The sequence below is a fragment of the Hipposideros armiger genome, unplaced genomic scaffold (assembly GCF_001890085.2).
Source record: "Hipposideros armiger isolate ML-2016 unplaced genomic scaffold, ASM189008v1 scaffold_656, whole genome shotgun sequence".
NCBI lineage: Eukaryota > Metazoa > Chordata > Mammalia > Chiroptera > Hipposideridae > Hipposideros > Hipposideros armiger.
The window spans coordinates 331,280-355,043 of record NW_017732006.1 but is presented as its reverse complement, the minus strand read 5'-3'; the positions used below and the strand labels follow the sequence as shown (position 1 = coordinate 355,043).

At 45.2% G+C, this 23,764-nt stretch overlaps 1 protein-coding gene across 2 annotated transcripts in view; it reads left to right on the top strand.

Annotated features, from left to right (window-relative positions):
• Positions 1-5,267: 5,267 nt before the first annotated feature.
• Positions 5,268-23,764, top strand: part of USP13 (ubiquitin specific peptidase 13) — a 107,686-nt gene continuing 89,189 nt past the window's right edge. Inside the window, exon 1 of one of the 2 annotated variants that reach the window (XM_019626087.1) lies at positions 5,268-5,555. In XM_019626087.1, coding sequence (XP_019481632.1) covers positions 5,388-5,555 — 168 coding nt within the window. In that variant the 5' untranslated portion in view covers positions 5,268-5,387. Of the gene's footprint in view, positions 5,556-22,914; positions 22,933-23,764 lie in introns of those variants that run through there. The other variant, XM_019626088.1, reaches the window with a different exon arrangement.

Below are 23,764 nucleotides of genomic sequence, written 5' to 3'. Positions count from 1 at the left end.
CACTGTATGTGGCTTTATCAGATCACTGTACATTATTGGAACACATCTGAGGTCAAGAGCTATTATTAATTAAAATAATTAAGATATCTCTTTTCTCTGGAGATTTCCCCAATTCTCCTTTTTGGGGAGCCATTAGTCATACGAGCAGTAACTAATACTCATGTCATGTTCTAATGTAACCTCTGTCAGTTCTGGGAACAACATTGGTGCAACAATAATTTTTACCTGAAAGGCACAAAGCTGATAGCAAAACATATCTATTACAAAGTCACAGATGTGTCATTCATTTGGTGGGTATTTACTGAGTACCTAAGATAAACAGAGCAGTACCTTTCTGAGCAGGCAATATTCCGTAAACATTGAATTTCCACAATGTGCAAGGATACTAAAAAATAAAACTTTCGAATGGTTTACTTTCTACAGAGGGTGCCAAAAAAATGTATACAGATTTTAAGAAAGGAAAAAACTGCATTAAAATGGTAATACTCAATATATACCGATAACAAAAGATGAATACAAGTCATGTATATACATTTTTTGTGGCACCCCCGGTATACAGAGGGACAAGATATGGAACCAAAACTAACTACAGTACAAAAGAACTCATAAGGCAGTGTCCAATGACAAGTATACACAATAGAGGCTGTCATTTAAAAAATATCTGTCCCTGAGGGTTGGAGCAGTCAGAAAAGGCTTCATGGAGAAAAAAATTCCTAAGTCTTGAAAGGATTCAGAAGATAGAAATAAGAGGGGAGAGCTTTCAGCAAAGGCTAGGAGAAAAGTACATGTATCTGTGGGGAAGAGTAAATCGAGCTCACCAGAAATGTTGGAGTGGGAGTAAAGTCTGAAAGAAGGGGTGCTAGATGGGTGAGATCCTTGAACATCAGTCAGGCCAAGGGAGTTTGGGCTCCACCTTGAACCTCATGGGAGGAGGCTTTTTAGCAGTAGAGTGACATGGTGGCCTGAGCACCTTGGTGTGAGAACTCTGAAATCTCTTTGGTAAGACTTTAAATTTATGTTGAAAGTTAAAATTTTTTAACCAGCATCACTTTACTCCTGCTCATTGATCAAGATCCACATGCAGAAACTGGCCCAACAGTAAAAGTCCAGTTATAAATTTATATATAGAATCTATAAAATTAAGTTAAACAATTCCAGTAATTGAACTAGAATTATTTTCCTAAAATAGCACGATTAAGACACTATCTTCATTCAGTGAAATTTCTCTTATTAACTTTTTTGTCTTGATACATTTTTATATAAAACAAATGTAACATTGTTGAAGTCACTTTGAAAGCAGAAATAAAATCCTATAACTAAATGCTAAATGTAACTATTGTCTTTACAGTTTTGCCAAAATGCATCTTTATTTTTACCCAGTAGCAATAATATTGTATAAACATTGTAAATGTGTTAAGCTAACTATACTACAAATGTAGTAAAGCAATCATTTTAAAAAGCTGTATAAATGTCTTTGAGATGTATATAGTTTAATCATTCCTCCATGTTTAAATGGTTTCCATTTTCCTCTGTTTGGATTAGAACTTTCTTTCTGGTGTGCAGAGATGGGAATTCAGATGTGATAAGATCTCGTAGGTTCTTGGGAGGCTGTGGGTGGGCCTATGGGGATGCAAGAAGCATCCTTGACTGATTACTTCAGTGGGCTGTACAAATATCATTTTTTTTTAAAGATTTTTATTGGGGAATTGGGGGGATGGGAACATTGCTGGGGGAATTGGGGGAAGGGGAACAGACTAGTTGCTGTCGTTTTGTTCTTCAGCCTAGTTGTGGAGGATGTTGCTTCACTGGCCCAAGTTGGCACCATCATTGCGCTCTTCTCTGGCGAGGCAGATCAGTCGCCGGCTTCTGGATGGCCGCTCACTGCGGCTGCTGGCCGCTCACGCTGGCTGCTGGCTACACACGGTAGCCCATGGCAACCCACTGCCACAGGGACTGCAGCCTACGCCGTCGCCGGCGACTCATGGCAGCCCAGCTCCAGGTTGAGCTGTTGTTCAGCATCTTAGCTGTGGAGGGCAGTGTCACTGGCCCTCATATGTGGGATCCGAACCGGGGCCCTCTGGTGTCCCAAGCCAGTTCTTAACCATCGCGCCACTCGGCCGGCCCACAAATATCATTTTTGATGTGTGCCATTACATGAAAAAAATTGGGATGCGTTTTTATAGGGATGCAGTAATCATCTTCAATTTCTATTAATATTACTGGTTATTGAATTAGAGTGCTTTTACAATTGAGTTTTAATTATTATTGTTATTATTATTTTTAAAGATTTTTATTGGGGAATTGGGGGGATGGGAACAGTGCTGGGGAATTGGGGGAAGGGGAACAGACAAGTTGCTGTCGTTTTGTTCTTCAGCCTAGTTGTGGAGGATGTTGCTTCACTGGCCCAAGTTGGCACCATCATTGCGCTCTTCCCGGGCGAGGCAGATCAGTCGCCGGCTTCTGGACGGCCGCTCACTGCGGCTGCTGGCCACTCATGCTGGCTGCTGGCTACACACGGTAGCCCATGGCAACCCACTACCACAGGGGCTGCAGCCTATGCCGTAGCCGGCAACTCACAACAGCCCAGCTCCAGGTTGAGCTGTTGTTCAGCATCTTAGCTGTGGAGGGCAGTGTCACTGGCCCTCATATGTGGGATCTGAACCAGGGCCCTCTGGCGTCCCAAGCCAGTTCTTAACCATCGCGCCACTCGGCCTGCCCAGTTTTAATTATTTTTTTAAAGCAATACTTGCACATAATAAAAATGTAAATAATACAGAAAAATAAAGAGTGGTAGGTAATAAGTTCTCCTCTAACCTCAAACATTGTATTCTTTTCCAGAGTTCAACTATGGTTAGTTTCTTATGTATTCTTTTGCAAACTTCCTAAGGCCAAACAAGCATCTATCTATCTATCTATCTATCTATCTATCTATCTATCTATCTATCATCTATCAATCATCTATCAATCAATTATCTATCTATCTATCTATCTATCATTGCATATATTTACATACATCTAGAGGGACAACATTAGAAATATTTACCACAGTTACAAACAGCTGGAAGGAAGGAAGGCCCATGGTGCACAGGACGTGCCAGAGTGCCGACTGCATATCATCAGCCTTGCATGTATTCCTTGCTTTTTTACACGTTGATTTGCACTTGGCTTTTTTCATCTAATAATATTATTTGGAGATTGTTCCACATTAGCGCATACAGAGCGCGTCACTCTTCTTGATGGAATTGCATTTTAACTACTTCCTATAGATGGATCTTTAGGCTGTTCTCAATCTTTTGTACTATAAACTCCAACACCGATCCTTACACAGTGTGAATTTATCGGTAGCATAAATGTCTCGATGAGGAATTGCTGGGAAAAGCGGTACAGTATATGCATATAAAATTATGATTGGTGTTGTTAATTTTCTTCCAAAGGGATTTACCATTTTTACTCTCACAAAAATGTTTACGATGGCCTAGTTCCCAAACCCAGGCTAACTGAATATACAGAGGGTGCCAAAAAAATGTATACACATTTTAAGCAAGGAAAAAACTGTATTAAGATTGTAATACTCAACATATACAGATAACAAAAGATTAATACAAGTCACATTTGACTTCTGCAATTACAAGAGAGGCTCAAAGTGGTTACCGTCAGCATAATTTTAATATAGTTTTTACCTTTCTAAAAATGTGTATACATTTTTTTGGTACCCTCTGCATATTTAGCAGTCTGAAGGGCGAAAAATGGTATCTCAATTTAATTTGCATTTAATCTAAAAATATTAAAAATTTAAAGTTTTGAACGATTTGAATCAAGTTTTTTTCTGTAATTAGACAAGCAAGCTTCATCCATGAATCTGAAACAGACCTAGATACTACTAGGTGATAAGCTGGTTGAGAATAAATAACAAGCAAACACTTACAAGTACCTGCCCAATGATGGGGATAGGAATAGTGTTTAATGTTTTGCTTTTGGCCTCCTCTCCTCCTTTTCCATCAGGTAGCATTAGGAAGTTGTGAGTTACACGAGTGTGTTTTGTGCTTGAGCTTTGCTTGAGGGTATTTGATGGGAATTCAGAAGAGCAAGGCAAGAGAGGACTTGTGGGTCTACTTCACATCCAATTCTAGGTTCCTCTCCTTTCTCCCTAGCAGAACCAGCACATCTGCAGAATCCAGGGAGAGGAACAGAGACATAATGGGGGGGAAAAAAATTAAGGACAATTTTGATTTGGGAGAGGCGTTTTGATTCACGATTTCTTGCTGTTTCTGCGTTTCCTGAACTGTCAGGACTCACTGGGTACCCTGTCCTTTACGTTGGGTGTAGTTAGGGAACCTCGATGGAATTGAATCTGTGTTTCAAGAGTTTTTTTTTTTTTTTTGAGAAAATGAGAGTGTGCTGTGAGGCATGCTCTGTTCGCAAATTATTCACCCTCCCTGCGCCCCCTCCCCTCATTCATTATTTATTTTAAGGAACTGGACGTGCAAGACAGGAATATGAATGTCTGCCCATACGATCCCCAAATCAGGCTGCTCAGTGTTCCGCACGGCGACTTCAAATCACGCAGAAGACGTCCCAAACACAGAGAGAGAAAAAAAAGCCTCTCCCCGCCCGAAAAGATCTTGAAACCGCCCCCTCCACCCTCACCCCAAACGTAAGAAAAAAAAATCTGTATTATTGCAAAGATATAGCCTTTCTTCAGTGGATCCTATTCTGTTTTGATGAGCTTTAGATGTTATGTGAGGAACAAGGCTTAGTGAGGTTAACACCCAAGTGCAAAGCGCAAATTTAGATTTGGGCCCGATGTTAGGGTCCGGATTTGCACATAGAGTCCCTACCCCCACCCAATCAGGGGAAGTCCCCTCGGCTGTTTTAAAAGCAAGCGGTTTTAAAAATCTCAAATCCTGCCCTTTGTGTTGGCTGCCTCGGAGTTGCCCCTTCTCGCAGCCTAACGATTTGGGATAGAAAACCCGGTGCTGGAGCTCCGCCGCAGCCCGCCGGCGTGGGCGAGGAACACCCCCCCTCTCCTCCCGCCCGCTCCGGGATCCCGAGCCGACGCCCCCGGGGCTCGCCCCGGGCCCCCACCGCGGAGCCCGGCCAGGCGCCGGGTCCCTCTCCAGCGCCCCCTCCCCGGCGCGCTGCGGCTGGCGCTCCTCCGCGCCCCGCCTGACGCTGCAGCTGGGCCGGTGATTCGCCATTGGATTAAAAATAGCAGCCCCCCCCCGCCCCCGCCAGCCGGCCCCCGACCCGGGTGCCCGCTCCCGCTCCGTGGCCCGCTCTCCCCGCCCGCTCCCGCTCGGCTCCGGTCGCCCGTGCAGCCCGCTGCCGCCGCGGGCAGACCCAGCGCTCCGGCTCGGCTCGGCTCGGCTCGGGGGCGCGCCGCGGCCATGCAGCGCCGGGGCGCCCTGTTCGGCGTGCCGGGAGGCAGCGGCAGCAGGAAGATGGCTGCAGGCGACATCGGCGAGCTGTTGGTGCCCCACATGCCCACGATCCGCGTCCCCAGGTCCGGGGACAGGGTCTACAAGAACGAGTGCGCCTTCTCCTACGACTCGCCGGTGAGTGAGGCTCGGCGGCGCGCCCCGCGCCTCCCGGGAGGATCGCGGTGCGGGCGGCCTGTGGCGGCCGGGAGCCGCCGAACTCAGCGGCACGGGAAGCGGGGGGAGAAGATGCGCAGCGGCAGCTGGGGACCTCCTCCTCCCCGCGGCGGAGTTGGCTCAGCGGCACTGCAGCTCGGCAGACACTTAGCGGATGCCTGCTGCGTGCTGGGCGCTGCCTCCCCCGACTGCGCTGCAGCCGAAGGCTGGGTTGCGAGGGGGCTTGCTCCGCCAGCCTTCCTGGGCTGATAGGGCCCCGGTCCCGTCCGCCTGCGCGCAGCCCCGCCGCCGTTTGAAAGATCGAATCGGAGTTCCCTGCTCAGAACTCCACGTTGCAGACGGGTTTTGTCCTCCCTGGGGCGAGAGCGGAGGGCGGGTTGGTTAGGTGGACGGGATCGATCCTCCCCAGGACACCTACAGCCCTTCCCTTTCTGGGACCGTTGGCTTTGCCCAGGGATTCCCACTCCTGGACAGTTCTGATGTCCTCCCTGAGCTTTGCTTCCTCCACTTTCCACTTCTCCCTACTCCCTTCTGTCAGAATGTCAGAAGAAGCCTTCTGGCACCTCTATTCGGGCGGCAGAAATAGGGGGTCTCCTGGGCTATTATGGTTTTCTTAAGCCTCTCCCCTTTCCCATTTGAATGAGTCACTTGGACTGAAATGCACTAGTATAAATTATTAAAGGTTCAATCTCGAGTCGTGACCTCATAAACTGGAGAGGGAAGTTAAGACCCATCACTGCCTTCCACCCAGGGCGATTGGTGGTGGTTTTCACCAGGTTGTATGTGTATGTGTGAGAAGGAAAAGGAGGGTGAATGTCCCTTTCAAGAGTCAAAATGGGCTTCAAAGTGACTCAGCTGTCTGGCATTTATCATGTCTTTCTGAGGACCAGGTTATTTTTATCCACCCACTTTAGATCTCATATGTCACCCGGCAGATCTCAGTGCAACCGGGAGAAGCATGGATTGGAGGGACTGAGGCAGGTTTCCAATATAATACATTTTCTTCATATTATGTAGAGTATTGTTGGAGGGAAAAAACCAAACCCAATGAGTGTCAAATTTTCCAAAGCATCCTTTATTACCTTGGGGTTAATTTGGCTGATTTCAAAGCATTTTTGTTTGGTATACATTGGAGCACCAGAATTAGTAGTACCCTCCCTGTGACATTTAGCTTTTCTTTTATGCTAATTCAAGATCATTTGGGGGATACAAATCTCACTTATTTGTTCATCACTTATTTTTTCTTTCAAAAAGGCCTATATAGAGTGGAATGAAATGGTTGTATTAAATACTTAGCATGTTGTGATATACTATTTCAAGTGACTGTCAGCAGTGCATTAAATTTTGTTATCCACAAATTATTTGAAATGCCATTTTCAGATTCTGAGCTCAATGTTGGGCAGGTTCCCTCTAATAGCTCCTGTGAGTAGAGAGGGAGGATGACCCTAACATAAAAAACTGACAGATTATGAACTCCAGGAAGAAGAAAGTGGCCTAGGTCTTGCAGGAGAGCACCACATGTCAAGTGGGTAAAACTACTTTTTGTGTTTGATCTAGGTTGATCTTCAAATTTTTGTACAAACTTGGTTATTGAAAATCTTTACTGCATTATATAATGTATAGCAGGTGTGGAAAAAGATGATTTTAATTCACTTCCACAAATAGTTATTGGGAGCTTGCTGTGTGCTGCACACTATTCTAGAAGCATCTTGTCCAGTGTAGAATGATGATTTCATTCATGGCGCAGTAGTTCCTTGGGGAAGACTGGGCTTATTTACAGGGCTGATGAATCAGTGTATTTCATTATCTGTTTCAGGGGAGGAAGAGAAAGAGGTTTGATAACAAGTTATATTAAAGCCCAGTACATGGTAATGCGAGATCTTTCCCTATAGTACTTAACACTTCATCATGAATCCAACGAGGGTTCTTTAGCACCTACTACCTGCCAACTTATACAGGCATGCCTGTAAGAATCACGCAGAGTAAAATCCATCGGCACTGAGCATACCAGAGAGTCTAATCCACAAGTGTTCTAGGACAGTGATAGAGAAAAGATGAACACCATTTGAGTGAAAAAAAAACTAGTCATCCTTGCATTGGAAAAAAGGTCATAGATAAAGATGGATAGGAATAAAGGAGACCAATATTCTAGGCAAGGCAAATCACATGTGTAAACACATAAAGTGGGAATATTATCTTCTTAATTGCTCGTAATGTATTTGGAAGAAAAAGGTTGATTTAATAAGAAGTGAGGTCAGAACCAAGTAGATTCCACCCTGATTCCCTCTACCATGGCTATTTTCCTGTCTGCCTATAATTTTCCTGTCTCAATCCCCCCTTTGATGCTGTAACGTAAAAAAACCAAAAAACAACAACAACAACAACAACCAAGTAGAGAGTAGAAGATGGGGTCCTTGAATACCTAGAACAGTGTCTTGATTTTAGATGTAGTCAGGTATGGAAAGCTACTGGAAGTAATGTGACTGAAAGTGATGTTAGAGGAAGACTGACTTCAAAAAGTTTTATTTTATACCTACCATGTCTAAGGCACGGTGTGAACACCTTTGCTATTCTTCACCTTTGTGGTGTGAGTATTGAGTAGGATGGTATGATCACTCATTTCAGTGTCCCCTTTCTTCCTTCTCACCTTCTAGGGTTTAGCACATAGCAGGTGCTCAGCAACAGTTCTGGGATGAGTCAGAATTTATTTTTTGCATCTACCAATTTGGCTTCATCCCAGACCCACCTTGCCCCCTTGACCTGTAGGTTCACCTCTCCATGACTTGGTTCATCTTACAAGATTTGTAATGTGACCTTCCTAGAGAGTGGGGATTCTGCATCTTTGTGTCCCCAGCAGCCAACTCAGCATCTGGTATATATACCAGGAACTCAGGGAATGCCTAGGAAGTGGAATGAATTACGTTTGGTTACAGGTCCTGAAAATGGTAAGGACACAACATATGGGAATCACTGGGAAAGGAATCATGTAGGATTATCCTATAGAATGTGGTGACTTCAGTGATTGCGGGGGACAAATGTGAAACAGAGACAGCCTGGCAGGGTTTGAACCCCAGCTCTGTCACCCAGCTATGTAACTTCTCTGTCATCCACTTCCTCCATCTGTAAAATGGGGACAATAATAGAACCTACCTCATGGGGTTGTTTTATGGGTTAAATAAATTAATATGTAAAGTTCGTCTGGCCAGTTACTATAGGAAGAAAAGAAAGTGATAGAGAGAGTCAGTTATGGTTGCAAGCCTGAGCGTATGGTTGTCAGGGGTTATGCAGAAAGTTGATGTAGTTAAGTGAGTACATTGCTTCACACTTCTGCTAACATTCAGCCTTCCCGCCCCACCATCTAAAATGCACTCCCATCTTCTTGGTTGTTGAGCCGCTCCTTCACTGGAATGTACTTGGTCCCACCTCTCCTCAGTTTCCAGGTTGCCGGCTCTAGGGAGGCCAGCCTCTGGGTCTTCAACAGTAAAACTCATTTCCTTTCCTAGGACCACCTTCCTCTCTTGATCATTTTTCAGGGCTCTTCCCCACCTTTCCCTTTCTGCTTCAGGCTTCATCCTTTCCTCTGAAGCCTCCGCTGTTACTTAGAGTCTGTGTCATACAACACAGCGGTTAGCTGTGATCTGTCTTCCCTGGTTTGCCATCGTTTCATTTTCTTTTACCCGTTTTAAAACATGGACTAGGTGTGAAGCCTTGCACCAAGTGTTAGGCACAGGAGGCGCTGGGCTACTCTTGTGCTAACATGGTTCTCCCCACCTGTATGGGCGTGGAGAGCTTATCTGTGCCTGGTCTTAGCTGGGGTCTGCTGGGAGGCCGAGACCAGGGCTTCGGCACAGGCAGTTTATTTTGGAAAGGTATCCCAGGAAACAGAAGTGGAAGAATGTGCAAGCGAAGTCTGACAAAGGGAAGGAAGGAAAGCCAGCCTGAGAGTGAGTTATTGAGCCACGGTGGCCACTGGTGCTCAGCCTGGCCAGGGATTGTGGGGAACAGCCGGATGCTTCTCCATCTGGGACGTGGAAGAGGGGGGCTGGCTCCCATGGCCCCTTGGTCAAGGGTGCTCCAGGGGTGAAACCCCCTTACTTTTCCAGGTTTGTGTTTGTGCCGGAGAGGCGGAGCAGGCTCCCAGCAGGCTCCCTGCCACCAGCAGCACCGGGGAAGGGAGAGACCCTGTGCAGTGAGGCTAGGCCATCAGGCCACACCTGCTGTGGGAAGCAGCTGCACACACCAGAAAGGTGGTTGAGAGGATGTGAGAGCAGCACGTGTCCCCGCACCTCTTATTCCCTTTCAGCGTCAGCACTGTTTTGTAAAAAGGTGCTTTTCCCCTTTCTCCAAAGCTCTGAGATCTCTTGGTGATGTTGAGATGTCGTTGGTTTCCACCTTCCTGCGAGTCTTTGCAAAGCCCCGGTGGACAGGAGCCTCACGGGAGTGGCTGGTTTAGATATCCATTGAGAGAGGCTTTGAGGTCATCTACTTGTAGGAAAAGTTCATATTAGGGGCTCAGTAAATCCTTCTGTGATTTTGTGATTTCTAATAAGGCATGTATATTTGGTCTTTGTCCCTGTTCCTGGCACAGAGTTCCTTAAATTCTTGGAATTTCCTAAATGATAAGAGCCATGAAGTTGTCATTTATAACAAACCCTTTCGACCACACCTGGTAACCACTTCTATTTTCTGTCTCTACTCTAGGCCCCTCATATAAGTGGGATCGCACAGTGTTTGTCCTTTTGTATCTGGCTTATTGCACTTAGCTTATCTTCAAGGTTCATCCATGTTGTAGCATGTGTCAGAATTTCCTTCCTTTTTAAAGCTGAATAATATTACATTGTATGTATATATCACACTTTGTTTATGCATTCCTCTGTTGATGGACGTTTGGGTTGTTTCTATCTTTTGGCTGTTGTGAATAAAGTGGCTCTGATCATTGGTGAGCAAGCACCTGACTGAGTCCCTGTAGAATCTGTGCTTTTTATTACTGTGCTATGCCTGCTACCTTCCATGCAATGAGACCTGCCATCATGGGCTTACTTGTAGGGGAAAAAATAATTTAGGATCTGTGTGGAAAAACCTCATCCCAATGGATAAACAGACATAAGATAGTAAAGCCAAATTGAGGAACATACAGATTTTATTTCTCTTTGAAGATGTAAACCTCAGCTAAGTCTAATTAGTTTCAAATCTCAAGAGTTTCCTTCCAAACGCAGCTAACTGAAAAGTTTTTTTGTGTTTCTTTTTTAAAGATTTTTAAAATTTTTATTGGGGAATTGGGGGAAGGGGAACAGACAAGTTGCTGTCCTTTTGTTCTTCAGTCTAGTTGTGGAGGACGTTGCTTCACTGGCCCAAGTTGGCACCATCATTGCGCTCTTCCCGGGTGAGGCAGATCAGTCGCCGGCTTCTGGACGGCCACTCACGGCGGCTGCTGGCCGCTCATGCTGGCTGCTGGCCGCTCATGCTGGCTGCTGGCTACATACGGTAGCCCATGGCAACCCACTGCCACAGGGGCTGCAGCCTACGCCGTCGCCGGTGACTCACGGCAGCCCAGCTCCAGGTTGAGCTGTTGTTCAGCAGCTTAGCTGTGGAGAGCAGTGTCACTGGCCCTCATATGTGGGATCTGAACCGGGGCCCTCTGGCGTCCCAAGCCAGTTCTTAACCATCGTGCCACTCGGCCGGCCCTGAAAAGTTTTTTATAAGAATGATTCTTAAGCTCTTTGGCCCCTTTATACTCAAGTATTTTTGAGGACCTCAAAGAACTTTTATGTGGTTTCTATCTATCGATAGTTACCATATTAGAAATTAAGACAAAAATTTAAAACAATTTCTATTCCATTAGCTATTAGAGGGATGATGTCATCAGATATCATGTAGACTTTGAAAAATGCCACTGTTTGCTTATGAGAAAACGGGAGTGAAACAGGCAGATAAGGTTGTGTTATGAAAATGGTTTGACCTCGAAGATCACTTGAAGGGTCTTGGGGGCATCACAGGGTCCCAGGCCATACTTTGAAAACCGCAGTTAAGACAAGAAAAGTACAATCGGTTACTCTGGTGACCTACCCCACCTGCATTGTGGCTTTTAAGGGTTCACATTTACACATTGGTGGTGATTGAATAATTGGTTGTTAATCATAACTCAACCATAAATGCCATGTGTCTCGTCCATTCTTGTTGAAGCAAATTAAAATGTAGAGAATTTGACTCCTTTTGAAAAAATGGCAGCTACTTTGACTGGGAATTGTTAGATGTTTAGAAGTGAGCATTCTTCATTCTGTTGATTGTGAGCTTCACTGTAGTGATATCTGGCTGTTTCTTTGGCAAACCTTAAATTTAGGCATCCTGAGTTTTTTCCTCTGGCCACTGGTTAGGGGACTTATCACCTCTTGCCTGGAAAGTGAAGGCCTACCTGCCAGTGCTCAGGGAGCAGAGTGGGAGAAGAGGACAAGGGTGATCTCAGCATCTGGATATTGGATACCGGCTGCATATTGTCTAATGGTTCTCAACCTTATTCCTGTTTTGCTAAGCCTTTCCCCATGTCGCAGGGGTTGGGAACCTGGGCACTGCACTGCTCAGAGTAGTTTCACAGCAGGATTTGGATTTTGATTCTGCCAGTGAGAGATTCAGAAGGTAAAAGAGAAGGAGAAGCCACTGGTGCTACTGCAGCTATGGCACATGGCAGATGTAGGTTTTCCTAGTAAGCTGCCTCCGTCCTGGGGGAGCTGGGGTCATCTGTGCAGTTCCTTGTGATGCTTGTGCATCCTGATTTCCTGAACACGAGTGGTGGTTTCTCTGACCGTAGTAGCTATTACTAAAGCTCTTCCCATGATTTTGTAAGAACTCTAAGTCCCTGTATTAAATCCCTTTCTTCCTGAAAGACCTAGAATAATTTGTATTTTCTGACTAAATTTGGATTGATAGACGTACATTACACACGCATTTCTAAGTTCCTGTGTATTTAGGATGGGACTCCTATTGTAAACTGAGCTTGTTGTCCCATAGGCCTGAGTCCTTTGCCTTAACTTCTTTAGAGAATAAATCTCCCATAGTTTGCTGGTGTGGGAGGGACCACTTAGAGTGGAGGAGGGCTCTGGGGCTCTGATTACTACCTAGACAGGTTTCTAACCCTTCCTCCTTATTTAAGTCCATATTTGATCCTCAGCTGGAGTCTTTCGGGAATTCTGGGGTGTAAATCAGATTTTATCTTGGCTTTCCCTGCTGCCGCCCTAGGATTCAGCTGTGTCAGTATGTTTTAGTGTTTTTAGTGCTTATCCATCTGCAGTCCAAGTTCCAGATTTTGTTGCGTGGTTTATGTTTCTAAAAAATCCTTTTATTGGTCTTTTATTTGGGTTTCAGAAAGGAGTAAAATTGATGTATGTGTGTAGTTTACACGAGGTACCCTAGAATCCTACTTTTCCGAATGAATAATCAGAAAGTCACTTGCTGTCTCTTTTTGGCAGCAGTTCATTACCTTTGAAGTTGTGTCATTTTTAGAGTTTTGGAACATAAGAGATGGTGCTGATCCTGTCTGGGAGCCGTTTTAGGAAAGGTTGTGTTCTCAGCTCATATTGAACCTGGACATCTGGGCAACTCTGAATCCTGTGTTTACTCCCCTGCGTTCTTCTTCCCGTGGACTGGACCTCAGCTAAAGGTACCGCCATCATTTAGTGCCCTAGGCTGGGTGATGTGATGTCATCCACCCTACCTCCCTCTCCCTCTCTCTCTCTCTTTTCAAAAAAATTGTGTAAAATACACATAACCTAAAATTCACCTTCTTAATCATTTTTAAGTATACAGTTTAGTGGTATTCAGTACATTCACATTGTTGTGCAACCATCACGGCTATCCGTCTTTGGGACTTTTTTCATCTTGCAAAACTGAAACTCTTTCCCGGTCCAACAGTAACTCTGCAGTCCCCCTTCTCCCCAGCCCCTGGCAACCACAGTTCTATTTTCTGTATCTGTGAATTTGGACTGCTCTAGGTTCCTTATATATAAGTGAGATCATAACAGTATTTGTGCTTTCGTGGCTGGTTTATTTCACTTAACATAATGTTTTAAGGTTCTCATGTTATAGCAGGTGTCAGAATGTCCTTCCCTTTGAAAGCTGAATGATATTTCATGGAAAGTAGAGACCACTTTTGTTTATCCGTTTATCTGTCGATAGACACTTGAGTTGCTTCCACCTTTTCCCTATTGTGAGTAATGCTGCTATGAACAGGGGTGTATCTCCCTCTCATTTACATCACATCCTATTAGAGGCCGGGCCCCCAGGTCCTGGCATCGCCTCCTCTCTCCTGCCCCCTGCCAGGGTTCAGGCCCACATCATCTCCTGCCCGGGCTCTTGTAGCAGCCTCTTCGCTGACCACCTCGCCTCCCTCCCAGTCTGGCGCATTGTATCCTCAGTTGTTTTTCAACAGCCCCATCAGACTCTCCTAACATAGCACATGGTGATCCAGCTTTCCTTGCCAGTGTTGCCACTTAGCACCTGCCCTCTGGTTGCATTCCTTTCGGCCTAAAGGACTTTGTGTTCTTCTGATGATGCTTCATATGATCTCACCCATCCATGTGTTGGCCCATGCTCGTCCCTCAGCCTGGGGTGCCTTCTCCCAAGCCCTCACCGCCCTGCGAAAACCCCGCCTGGTCCTTAACCATCAGCCCAGGTGTCCTATGTGAGCTGCTCCCCCCATCCCCAGCTGAGTCAGACGCCTATTTTCCTGTGCTGCCAAAGCACTTTGTCCGACTCTGTGATGGTTGGCAAACTGAATGTTAAAACCACAGAATAGCTGAGGTCTTACAGAAGTATAGGGGGGAAGAGTAAAGGACTAAAAACTCTGTTGTTTGTGAGCCTGTACTAGAAAGCTGCATCTTTTCTGTTTTTCTATTTAAAAGAGAAAGTACGACCCTATATTTTTGGCATAAAAATGTTATTAAACTAGCCAATATCATGTTTGTATTTTTATTATATTATCTGACAAGTCGTAAACTTGACCCTTGAAAAGCCAGGGAAAGGTGTTTTGGGTTCTTGGTGAGTATTTAATGTGTTGTGGCTCTAGGGGCCTCAGGGAGGCTTGGTAGATGTGGCCACACAGGGCGCCCCCTCAGGGTGATGACAAGAGGGCTGGTCTCTGTGGGTGGAACCAGGTCTCTGTGCTGCTGCTCACGGTATTATGGGCCATCGATCAGCCCAGGACTCCCCGTGTTCCCGTGTACAGGGGAGATGTGAACGAGAGCTCCTGTTTTTGGGACTAGAACAGCAGAACGATGCAGCCATGATAAGAATTTAATGAATCTGAGCATACCTCCAGATTAGAGATGTTGCTTGAGGTGCAGAGTATGTGTTATGTGATACTATTGAAAATAAAACATTTTGTTTTGTATTAATTAGCAAGTATTCATACTTGTTTAGAGCCTACTATCCACCCAGCATTGTGCTAGGTGCTGTATTGGGCAGGGGAGGGTGTGAGTATTTGGAGAGAAACAGGAGCACGGGAAGGAAGACTATGGCATGGGTCTTTCTATCCTAGTGCAGTGTGAGTGCCAATTTTGAGTATCTATTATGAGTCAAACACTGTACTAGGTACTGTTATATACATTATCTTATGTAATTACAATAGTAATTGGCTTGTAAATCATAGTTAGTGTCGTTGCCCTATTTTACAGAAGAAACTGAGAGTCAGAGAGGTTAGGTAGCTTGTTTAAGGACTTGTTCTAAGACTGGTATGTGACAGAGATAGGACATAGGCCTGATGGGTCTTGAGGTTAGACCCTGAAGCACTTAGAGGATATTTCTGTTTTGAACAGTGTAGCTCTGATAATGTGTGAATGGAGATTTCAGGCATGGGAATAATCCATGAAATCTAAAAGAGTTACTGGCCTGGACCACTGATTAGGATCTGAAAAGGAGGCAATTTGGAGGAGGAGGGGACAGAGGCGTGGAGGTGGGACCAGCTTGGTGTGTGTATGAATGTGAGGGAGCTAACTCTCTTATGGAAGAGAGGATTACTGGGGAGGCTGGAAAACAAGTGGGACACAAAGGAGGTTGGTCTTGATCAGGTGACACCAGATTGGCTGGTCAGATAGGAGCAAGGGAACAGGGTGAGGACAGTGGGTATTCAGTGTGGCTTCTCTGGAAGTGGAATGAGGAACAATAGGTTAGGAGGTGGGGAGATTTGAATAGGAATTCACCTAGGAATCTCTTGTAATATTGGGGGAGGGGTGCTTTCATTAGGGTGCTTTCACACAGGATAGAAATAGCAAGTGGTGGGAATAAATGCAACAGAGATTTTGATAAAAGATGTGGCCCAACTTGGTGACAGAATATGCAGTGGGTGAAGGCGTGGGAGGAGTTAAGGATGACATCACAGCTTGTTGCTTGGGAGTTGGAGTGAATCAAGGACAAAAATGAGGAAGATGACATGGTCAGTACAAGTGGGCAAGTACTGTATGTCCACTGGGAAAACTGGGACTGGAATGGAACTCGGAGGCCAGGGTTCGGCCTGCAGAATCTCACAGTCCCTAGTTTAGAGGCCCTGGATTTTTGAGTAGCTCTTCCTTTTGAAGGGCCCCAGGGCCCCACCACTTTGCTCCTGGGATCCTTTCCCCTAAGCTGTGGAGTGAGCAGTGACTGGCATATGCCTCTTGCTCTCCCACTGATTGGCTCAAGTTCCTGAGAAACTCGAACAGGAGCCTGGGGCAGTGTTTTTTCTAGGAGTAAGAAATTTGAACAGATAATTATGTTGCACAAGTAGTGGTAGATAGAATACATGTAGACTTTACTGTTTTATGAAATAAAATCACTCTAGGGTAAATTTGCCCCGTGTTAACTACATGAGCGATTGGCCAAGAGGCTGATGGTTCTTCTAAGTTGCAATTATGAAAACTTTCTCCTGATCAAACCAAGTGTTGCTTTTTTGTCGTGGTTAAGTTTTTGGGTGTGGCTGTAAAGTTGTGACCTGTACATAGATGTCTCTGTTCCCAGAAGTTCTTAGAAATAGGTTTGGCGGTCTAGCAGGATTAGTGGGTTAATTGGCCAGGAGGACGAGAACAGGTCGGCCTGGAGGTGAGGAGTGGGGCGGGGTGAAAAGTAATTCCCATATTGTAGCCTTTCAGAATAACCGCTGAATTGCCCCTTTGGACATGTCCTTTGGGCAGGTGCTGCCATTGAATCTCCAGTCTGAGGCTTTGGAAAGAGCCTCCGTTGGTGTGGGCTCTCTCTCCAGGTCCCCACCAGCAGAGCAGGACCATGGACAGATCCAGTGGCTGGGCACAAGTGGATGAGGGTGGGTGAGCTGTGGGGCTGCCAAACCCTGCAGCTGCTTCACCGGCGTCTCAGCCCCGCACCTTGGGCCTTGTCACCGTTTTTTGTCAGGAAGCTGTCAGCCTGGAGCTGCCACCTCCCAGGGACTCCAGCTGTCCCTTTGAGTTTGGGGAGTGGAGCTGGTGGGGTCTGCTGCATCCCCTCTCCTCCCCTGCAGGAAAGCCTGGCACATGCTACTTACTTGAGTGGGATACCTCGCCTTTGCTTGTCCCTTCTGCGTTCCTGGAACAAAACAGCCTTGGAAAAAAAAAGAGAAGACACTGCTCTTTTCCCCAAGCGCCCATGATGGTGTGTGCTTGCCGACAACCGCCCACCTAGCTCCTGTCACCAAAACAACATCTGCTTCTTATATGTACCAGGCAGTGTGTGGGGGGCCAGACTGGCCCGGGTTCAGATTCCCCCACCCTTTACTACTTAGTAGCAATGTGACTTCAGCAAATGCCTTAATGCCACTGAATTTCTCTGGGCCTTGCATTTCCTCTCTATAGTACCTACCTTGCAGGGGTGTTGTAATCGTGATTGCCCATAAAACGTTACTTATTGCTCTCCATCTCTGTAGTGGGATTTAGTGGGAGGGATCCCTTTGAGAAGAAGGCGAAATGGGATTTATACAGTCTTGGCTTTGCCACAGAACGCCATGCTGTGCCTGGTAATTCTGCAGGAGGCTTTCTCTGCCCTGCAGTGAAAGCCCTTGGCATGAGTGTGTGCTGGCCTCTTTGGCAGGGGGGTGGGGGGGGACACTCTGTTCAGGACTATTATTCATCCTCGAGTTCAGCTCCTACTGATGGGCTTTTATGGCTTAACTGGGAAACCTAATGCTTATGTTGAATGTAGTTTGTCAGGGGAAATGCACCCTGAAGGAAACCACCACTTTTAGAAACTAAGAAGAAATTACTATAAAAGGTTTTTACCGTTGACGAGGTGGTTTCACATTTTGCCCTTTTAGATTTAGCCGGGAATAACTTCGACGGGTTATGGCTTCAGTTTAGCACAGCTGCAGATGCTCGCCTTTGTATCTTCATCCTTGGACGAGTTTTATTTTGCCCATTTGTCCTGTGAGCATCACCGTAGCCTACTGCTCTTCGTGCCCTGCCCGAACCCTTCCCCAGCTGTTTGGGTGACAGTGTCCTCAGTGCTCCAAATACCCACAGCAAGGATTTTGTTTTATACGTAGGAAAAAAAGTTAATACATGACGCCTTAGTGCGATAGTAGATTTACAGCATGTCAAAACCTAGCCGTTTGGACTCTGCCTTTAGTCTGTGCAGCACTAAGACATCGGAGTTCTCTGCAGAGGGCAAAACCTCCAACTTGGAGCAAGCTGGAAGAACAATTACTCCATTAACGTTTCTATTTTTTTCTTAACACTTCACGGCCCCAGCATGATTTATCAGTGTTCTGCAGAATGCTTGGGATTAGATGCATTTGTTTTTTTCTACTTAGCTCATGCAGACGAATTTATTTCAGTGGATTTACTGTTGAAGCCAAGGTTTTGGATTCTGCACATATTGTATCTTGTCACTCTGTGTGTGTCTTTCCTTGCTCTCCAGCCTACTTTTGGACAGTGCTTTTCTCCATAGTCCCCCTTTCTGTGGGTTGCGTGCTTGCTGCGCTTGACCTGGAGCCTCGTTTTACTTCCTTATTGCACATTTGCTTGCCATCTGCATGCACTTAATGTTTTGTGTTTTGAAACCGTTGTCTGTTTGTGTTGCTCTAGAAGCCAGAATGTACTGGGGATCTGGGCTCCGGCCGTTGGAATATTCATATCTATTATTCAGATATGGAAGTACCCGACAGGGTGAATTAATAGGCAGATGGCTGCTTGATGAAAGCCCGAGTTGAGCAGAGAGAGGTGGGTGGTCTATAAAGTAATGAGTCAAAACAGCTAGGGATTGTCCTTGATTCTTCCACACACCCCTACCTCTAATCCATCTTCTGTACTTTTGAGCTCGATCCTAAAATTAGTATCCTGAGTCTGCCTGTTTCCCACTGTCTGCTACGAGCCCCCTGCCCCCTTTCTCCTGCCACCTACCCCAGGCTTGGCCACCCTCTTGCCTTGTTTAGACAAGGGCTGTCTACAAGAACTTTCTGGGATGCTGGAAATGTTCTGTTTCTGCACTGTCCAATATGGTAACCCCCTAGCCACATGTGACTCCTGAGCACTTGACTTGTGGCCAGTGCGACTGAGAAACTGAACTTTTAAGTTAACCTAATTTAAATTAATTTAGATTTAAATATTCACATGTGGCCAAGTGGCTACTGTATTGGACAGTGCAGGTCTAGACTATGTATAATAGCCTCGTAACTATACATTGTCTTGAGCCCCTCCCCATAATTCTCCCCGAGTGATCTTTTAAAAATGTAGATCAAGTTATGGCACTTCTCACTTTAAAGGCCTCCAGTGGGTTTGCATCCCATTTAGTGTGAACTCCAGCTCTTCTCACGTTGTGAGGCCAACTCCGCTGGCCTCTGCGGGCTTCCTCTCCTATCCTGCTATCTCCTCCCCCTCGTTGGACTCTAGCACTCTCACTTGCTCTCTGGTTTTTGAGAACGTAGCCATGCTTTTCCTGCAGTTGTGGTTTTGCACATGGCTCTTCATCTAGCTAGGGTGCTCTTCCCACTTTGCTTGCCTGGCCCCTCATCCTTGAGATCTCCCCCACCCCCACCCCTGCCAGCTCCCCATCCCCAGCTATATAATGACCCCAACCCTCTTGCCTCTCCACCCTCCCTCAGGCTTCTCCATCACTCTTATGACTGCTGGAAATGATCTCTTATACCTCTTGCTTGTTTATTTTCTGTCTCTTCTTATTAGGATGTAAATGTCACCAGGGCACCAACCTTGCTTGTCTCTTTCTCTCTCGCTGATGAATAAACTCCTGCCCCGTGCCCCCACCCACTTCTCTGGCCCCCGGAGAAGACATCACAGCCTCATTCTCTTTCACAGCTTCTTTCCAGACTCCACACAGACCATCCCCCTTCTGTAAAGTTGGGCGGCATCCAACTGGGGTACAGTGTCCTTGATGTGTTTCATTTTTTTCTGTTGTAATCACATTCTAGGCTGCCTCCCTGAGAATACACTCCTTATCACCTCTCTTTTACTTGTATGTTCCCAAATTTCCTTAGCTATGCATTTTGAAATATCTCTTGGTTATTTCAGACTACACTTTTACTTTGAATACTGAGAACATGCAGCCCCTTAAAACTGTGAGGTTGGCATGTGAAAGCCTAGGGAAAGCTTTGGTTAAGAAAAGGGAACATTCTGCAACAACATGGATGGACCTATTGTCCATCCTTAGGATATTATGCGAAGTGAAATAAGTCAGACTGAGCAAGACAAATACCACATGATCTCACTTATATGTGGAATCTAAAGAACAGAATAAACAGGCAAACAAAACAGAAACAAATCCATAGTTTCAGAGAACAAACTGGTGGTTACTAGATGGGAAGGGGGGTTAGGGGGTTGGGTGAGAAAGGCGAAGGGATTAAGAAGTACAAACTGGTAGTTACTAAAAAGTCACGAGGATGTAAAGTACAATATGGGGAGTAGTCAATCATATTGTGAAAGCTATGTATGGTGTCAGATGGGTAGTACACTTATTGGGGGATCACTTCACAAATTATGTAAATACCTAACCACTACACTGTACACCTGAAACTAATATAAAATAATACTGAATGTCAGCTATAATTAAAAAAAAGAAAAAAAACCAGTCCCAGGGATATGTAGTGCAGCGTGGGGAATATAGTCAGTAGTGTTCTAAGAACTACGCAGTGTCTGGTGGGTAGTGGACTTGTTGGGGTCATCACTTTGTGAACTATGTAAGTGTCTTATCACTATGTTGTTCCGTATGCCTGCAACTAATAAAAAAAATTTAAAGCAAAATTAAAAAAAAAAAGAAAAGGGAACATTTGAACAACTGCCTGTTCTATTCCATGTACATATGTTAGGTTCTAAAGACACTCAGTTAAAAAAATTTTATTGTTTTATTATTAAAAAAATGAATCCATGTTTCTGAAGAAAAATTAGAAAATGTCAAAAGACAGCATGAAGAAAAAAAGTCCCACATTATCTCTCCATGCTGAGATAATATCATGCCATGCAGTGTATACATGTCACGTATATGATGACATCATACACACTCTTTTGTGACCTGCTTTCTTCCCTCAAAAATACCCATCAGTAAAATGTCATCACAAGTCAATTTTAAATGGCTGAAGAGTGTTACATCTCATGATTATATTGTAAATCGCTAAACAAATCTGTTCTTGAGCATTCAGGCTATTTCCTTTCACTATTACAAACAGCTAAATTAGTTCATTCCTTTTCCTTTTTTCCTTAATAATCGGTGTTCCAGAAAATACCACGTTCTTGTCCCTTTTGCCTCCCTTTTGCGCGAGTGTGTGAGTCACCGTCTTCCTGGGGTGTTAGCATGTCATTTGTCCTGGACGTGGATTTGTTGTGACTCCTTCTACCTACATCATGTTTCTCTTTGTGGCAATGACCGCTTGTTTTCCACACTGTCCTGTAGTTCTAAAAACAAGCGTTACGCAGCGACTGTTTCCTGAGTGCGTTGCTTACACGTGCTCACTCTCCCTTCCTGTCTTCCAGCGGGGCGCCGGTCTCCAAGAACACACCCTTGTAAACAGAGTTCTCTGAACACCTACTGATGGACAGTGTGGTGTATTTTTATTTAGGATGACTGTTCACCTGCTACTCTCAAACGTGGTGTAACCTTGATCTTTATATTTGCCACTATTTTAATATTCTTTCAAATGGCAGGCAGTACAAAGAAAGGTGACTCTGTCCTTGATGTTACTTCTGAAGAGTACTTAGGGTACTGCAGTGTAAAGTATGGATAGAGCATATCTATATTGAAATGCATTGAAGAGTGGGTTTAAACAATGCTTGGGCTTCTAATACTGCTCTTCTCTCTTGTGGTTTCCTGGTGGAGTGGGAAACGTTTTCAAAGGGAATCCTAAAGCCTTCGAGAAGCCCTGAGTGGTTTTCTTGACTTCCTTGTGATTTCAGGTTTCTAAATCCAGTCTTGCATCTTGGTCAAGTTTCTGTGTAGTGCATTGTGAAAACGATCATTAGAATCTTATCTGGCTAAGGACATGCAGAGAAGCACTTTGGCCACCCTGGGCTGGGTGGCATGGGGTGTGGATATGGCAGCCATTGTCCTGAAAAGCCACGTCAGGCTGGCTTGGTTACAGAAGGTAGGTGAGCTGGGGCAGTGGGGTTCAAGTGTCCAAGCTGCTCAGAGTGTGACTTTAGCCAAACAAACCGGAAAAGCTAGTATTCTTGCTGGTGTCTCGGGCTGTGTTTCTATGCATGGCCATCCATTTTCTTCTGATGATCCCCATTCTTTAGTTTTACTGAAGACTTGAAATGGAGCCTGTGCTAGGAAGTATTTTAAATCCAGATCAGAAGGGCACTGAGGACCACGTTGAGAAAGAGAGAGACTTTAGTTTACTATGTACCTGAGCGACAGACACATAACTACACACAACTGCCATTTGTCCCCTAAGTGTTTGTTCAACCCTGCTCTGTACCAGATACGGTGTTTGGAATTCAGTAATGAATGCGACGCAATTTTCCTGCTCTCAAGGAGTGACTGTGTAGCTTGGCTTCTGAATGTAGTGGCCCCAAATGAAGGAAGCTTGGGTTTCTCACAGCTACTGATTTCAAATTAGCAAGATGCTCTCGGCTGTGAAATGCAAGTGGGTTTGCCCTTAAGGACCGTCAGCACGGAATGAGCAGGGAGATGTGGGATCGGTCATGGGCAGAGGCTAGCAGGGTGGATGGGGGGACAGGTGTGGGACCTGGGGAGTATCTACAGTTGTGTGGCATTGACCTGAGGAGCCAGTTTTGATGTGGCTGCTCCGAAGGCTCCAGGCGTCCCTGAAGGTCCTTGAATTGATGCTTTCCTGGCAGTGAGGCACTCAGAATTGGGCAGTTCACCTAGCTCTAGACCAGTGCTACTCAAAGTGTAGCCGGCTGACTGGTGCCAGAAGGTAAGTACAAACATTGAGAGTAAGTGTTTAGAAATGTCCATAGCAACATGACTGTGCAGCCACAGCCAAGTACGTGAGCAGTGGATTGGTTTGTTTGACTGGGATGTAGACCCATTGGGGTTTTGTGGGACTTACACATGTGAGTTCACATCTGGCTGGAGCTGGGAACTAGCCATGTGCAGTGGGACCACGTGTCTTTTCTTAATGAACAGAAACAAAAAGAAACATACAACAGCCTAGTCCTTCAGTACAGTAGTGTGAGAAACGCCACTCTAGACGGAGCGTGGCGGTAATGGCAGGTGAGGTGGTGGGCCCCAAAGCCAAGAACGTAAATAAATCCAAAACCAGTTATCGCATTCCAGTTTCATTTCAGGCTAATGTCCAGGCTTTCCTTCCGTTCTTCCCTTTCCTCTGGTCAACAGATGTGTTTGTTTTTTTTTCATTAACATTTTTCTATGGACATTATACAGAATTTTATACATATTTTGCATACACATTATACACTATTCATCAATTTGTCACTTTGAATAATGTTATAGTATTTTGTTGTGTTTATATGCTGCAGGTTCTTAGCTCCTTCTTTTGGGACCATTGCTACTTTTTCCTATCATAAATAGTCATCTTTCAATATTTTTGTATAAATTAAGGTTTTTTTCCTCCTCTTTCTTTTGGGTTCCTGAAGTCTGCACCCAACGGAGAAATACTGTGTCAAGGAGTCACGGTTTTATTGCTCTGTAGAAAGACAGAACCGATTTATTTGTGGAAGTGGATATACAGGTTTTCTCTGTGACTTAGGACTGTGTAATTTTAATACTTTTTTGCTAGTTTAGTG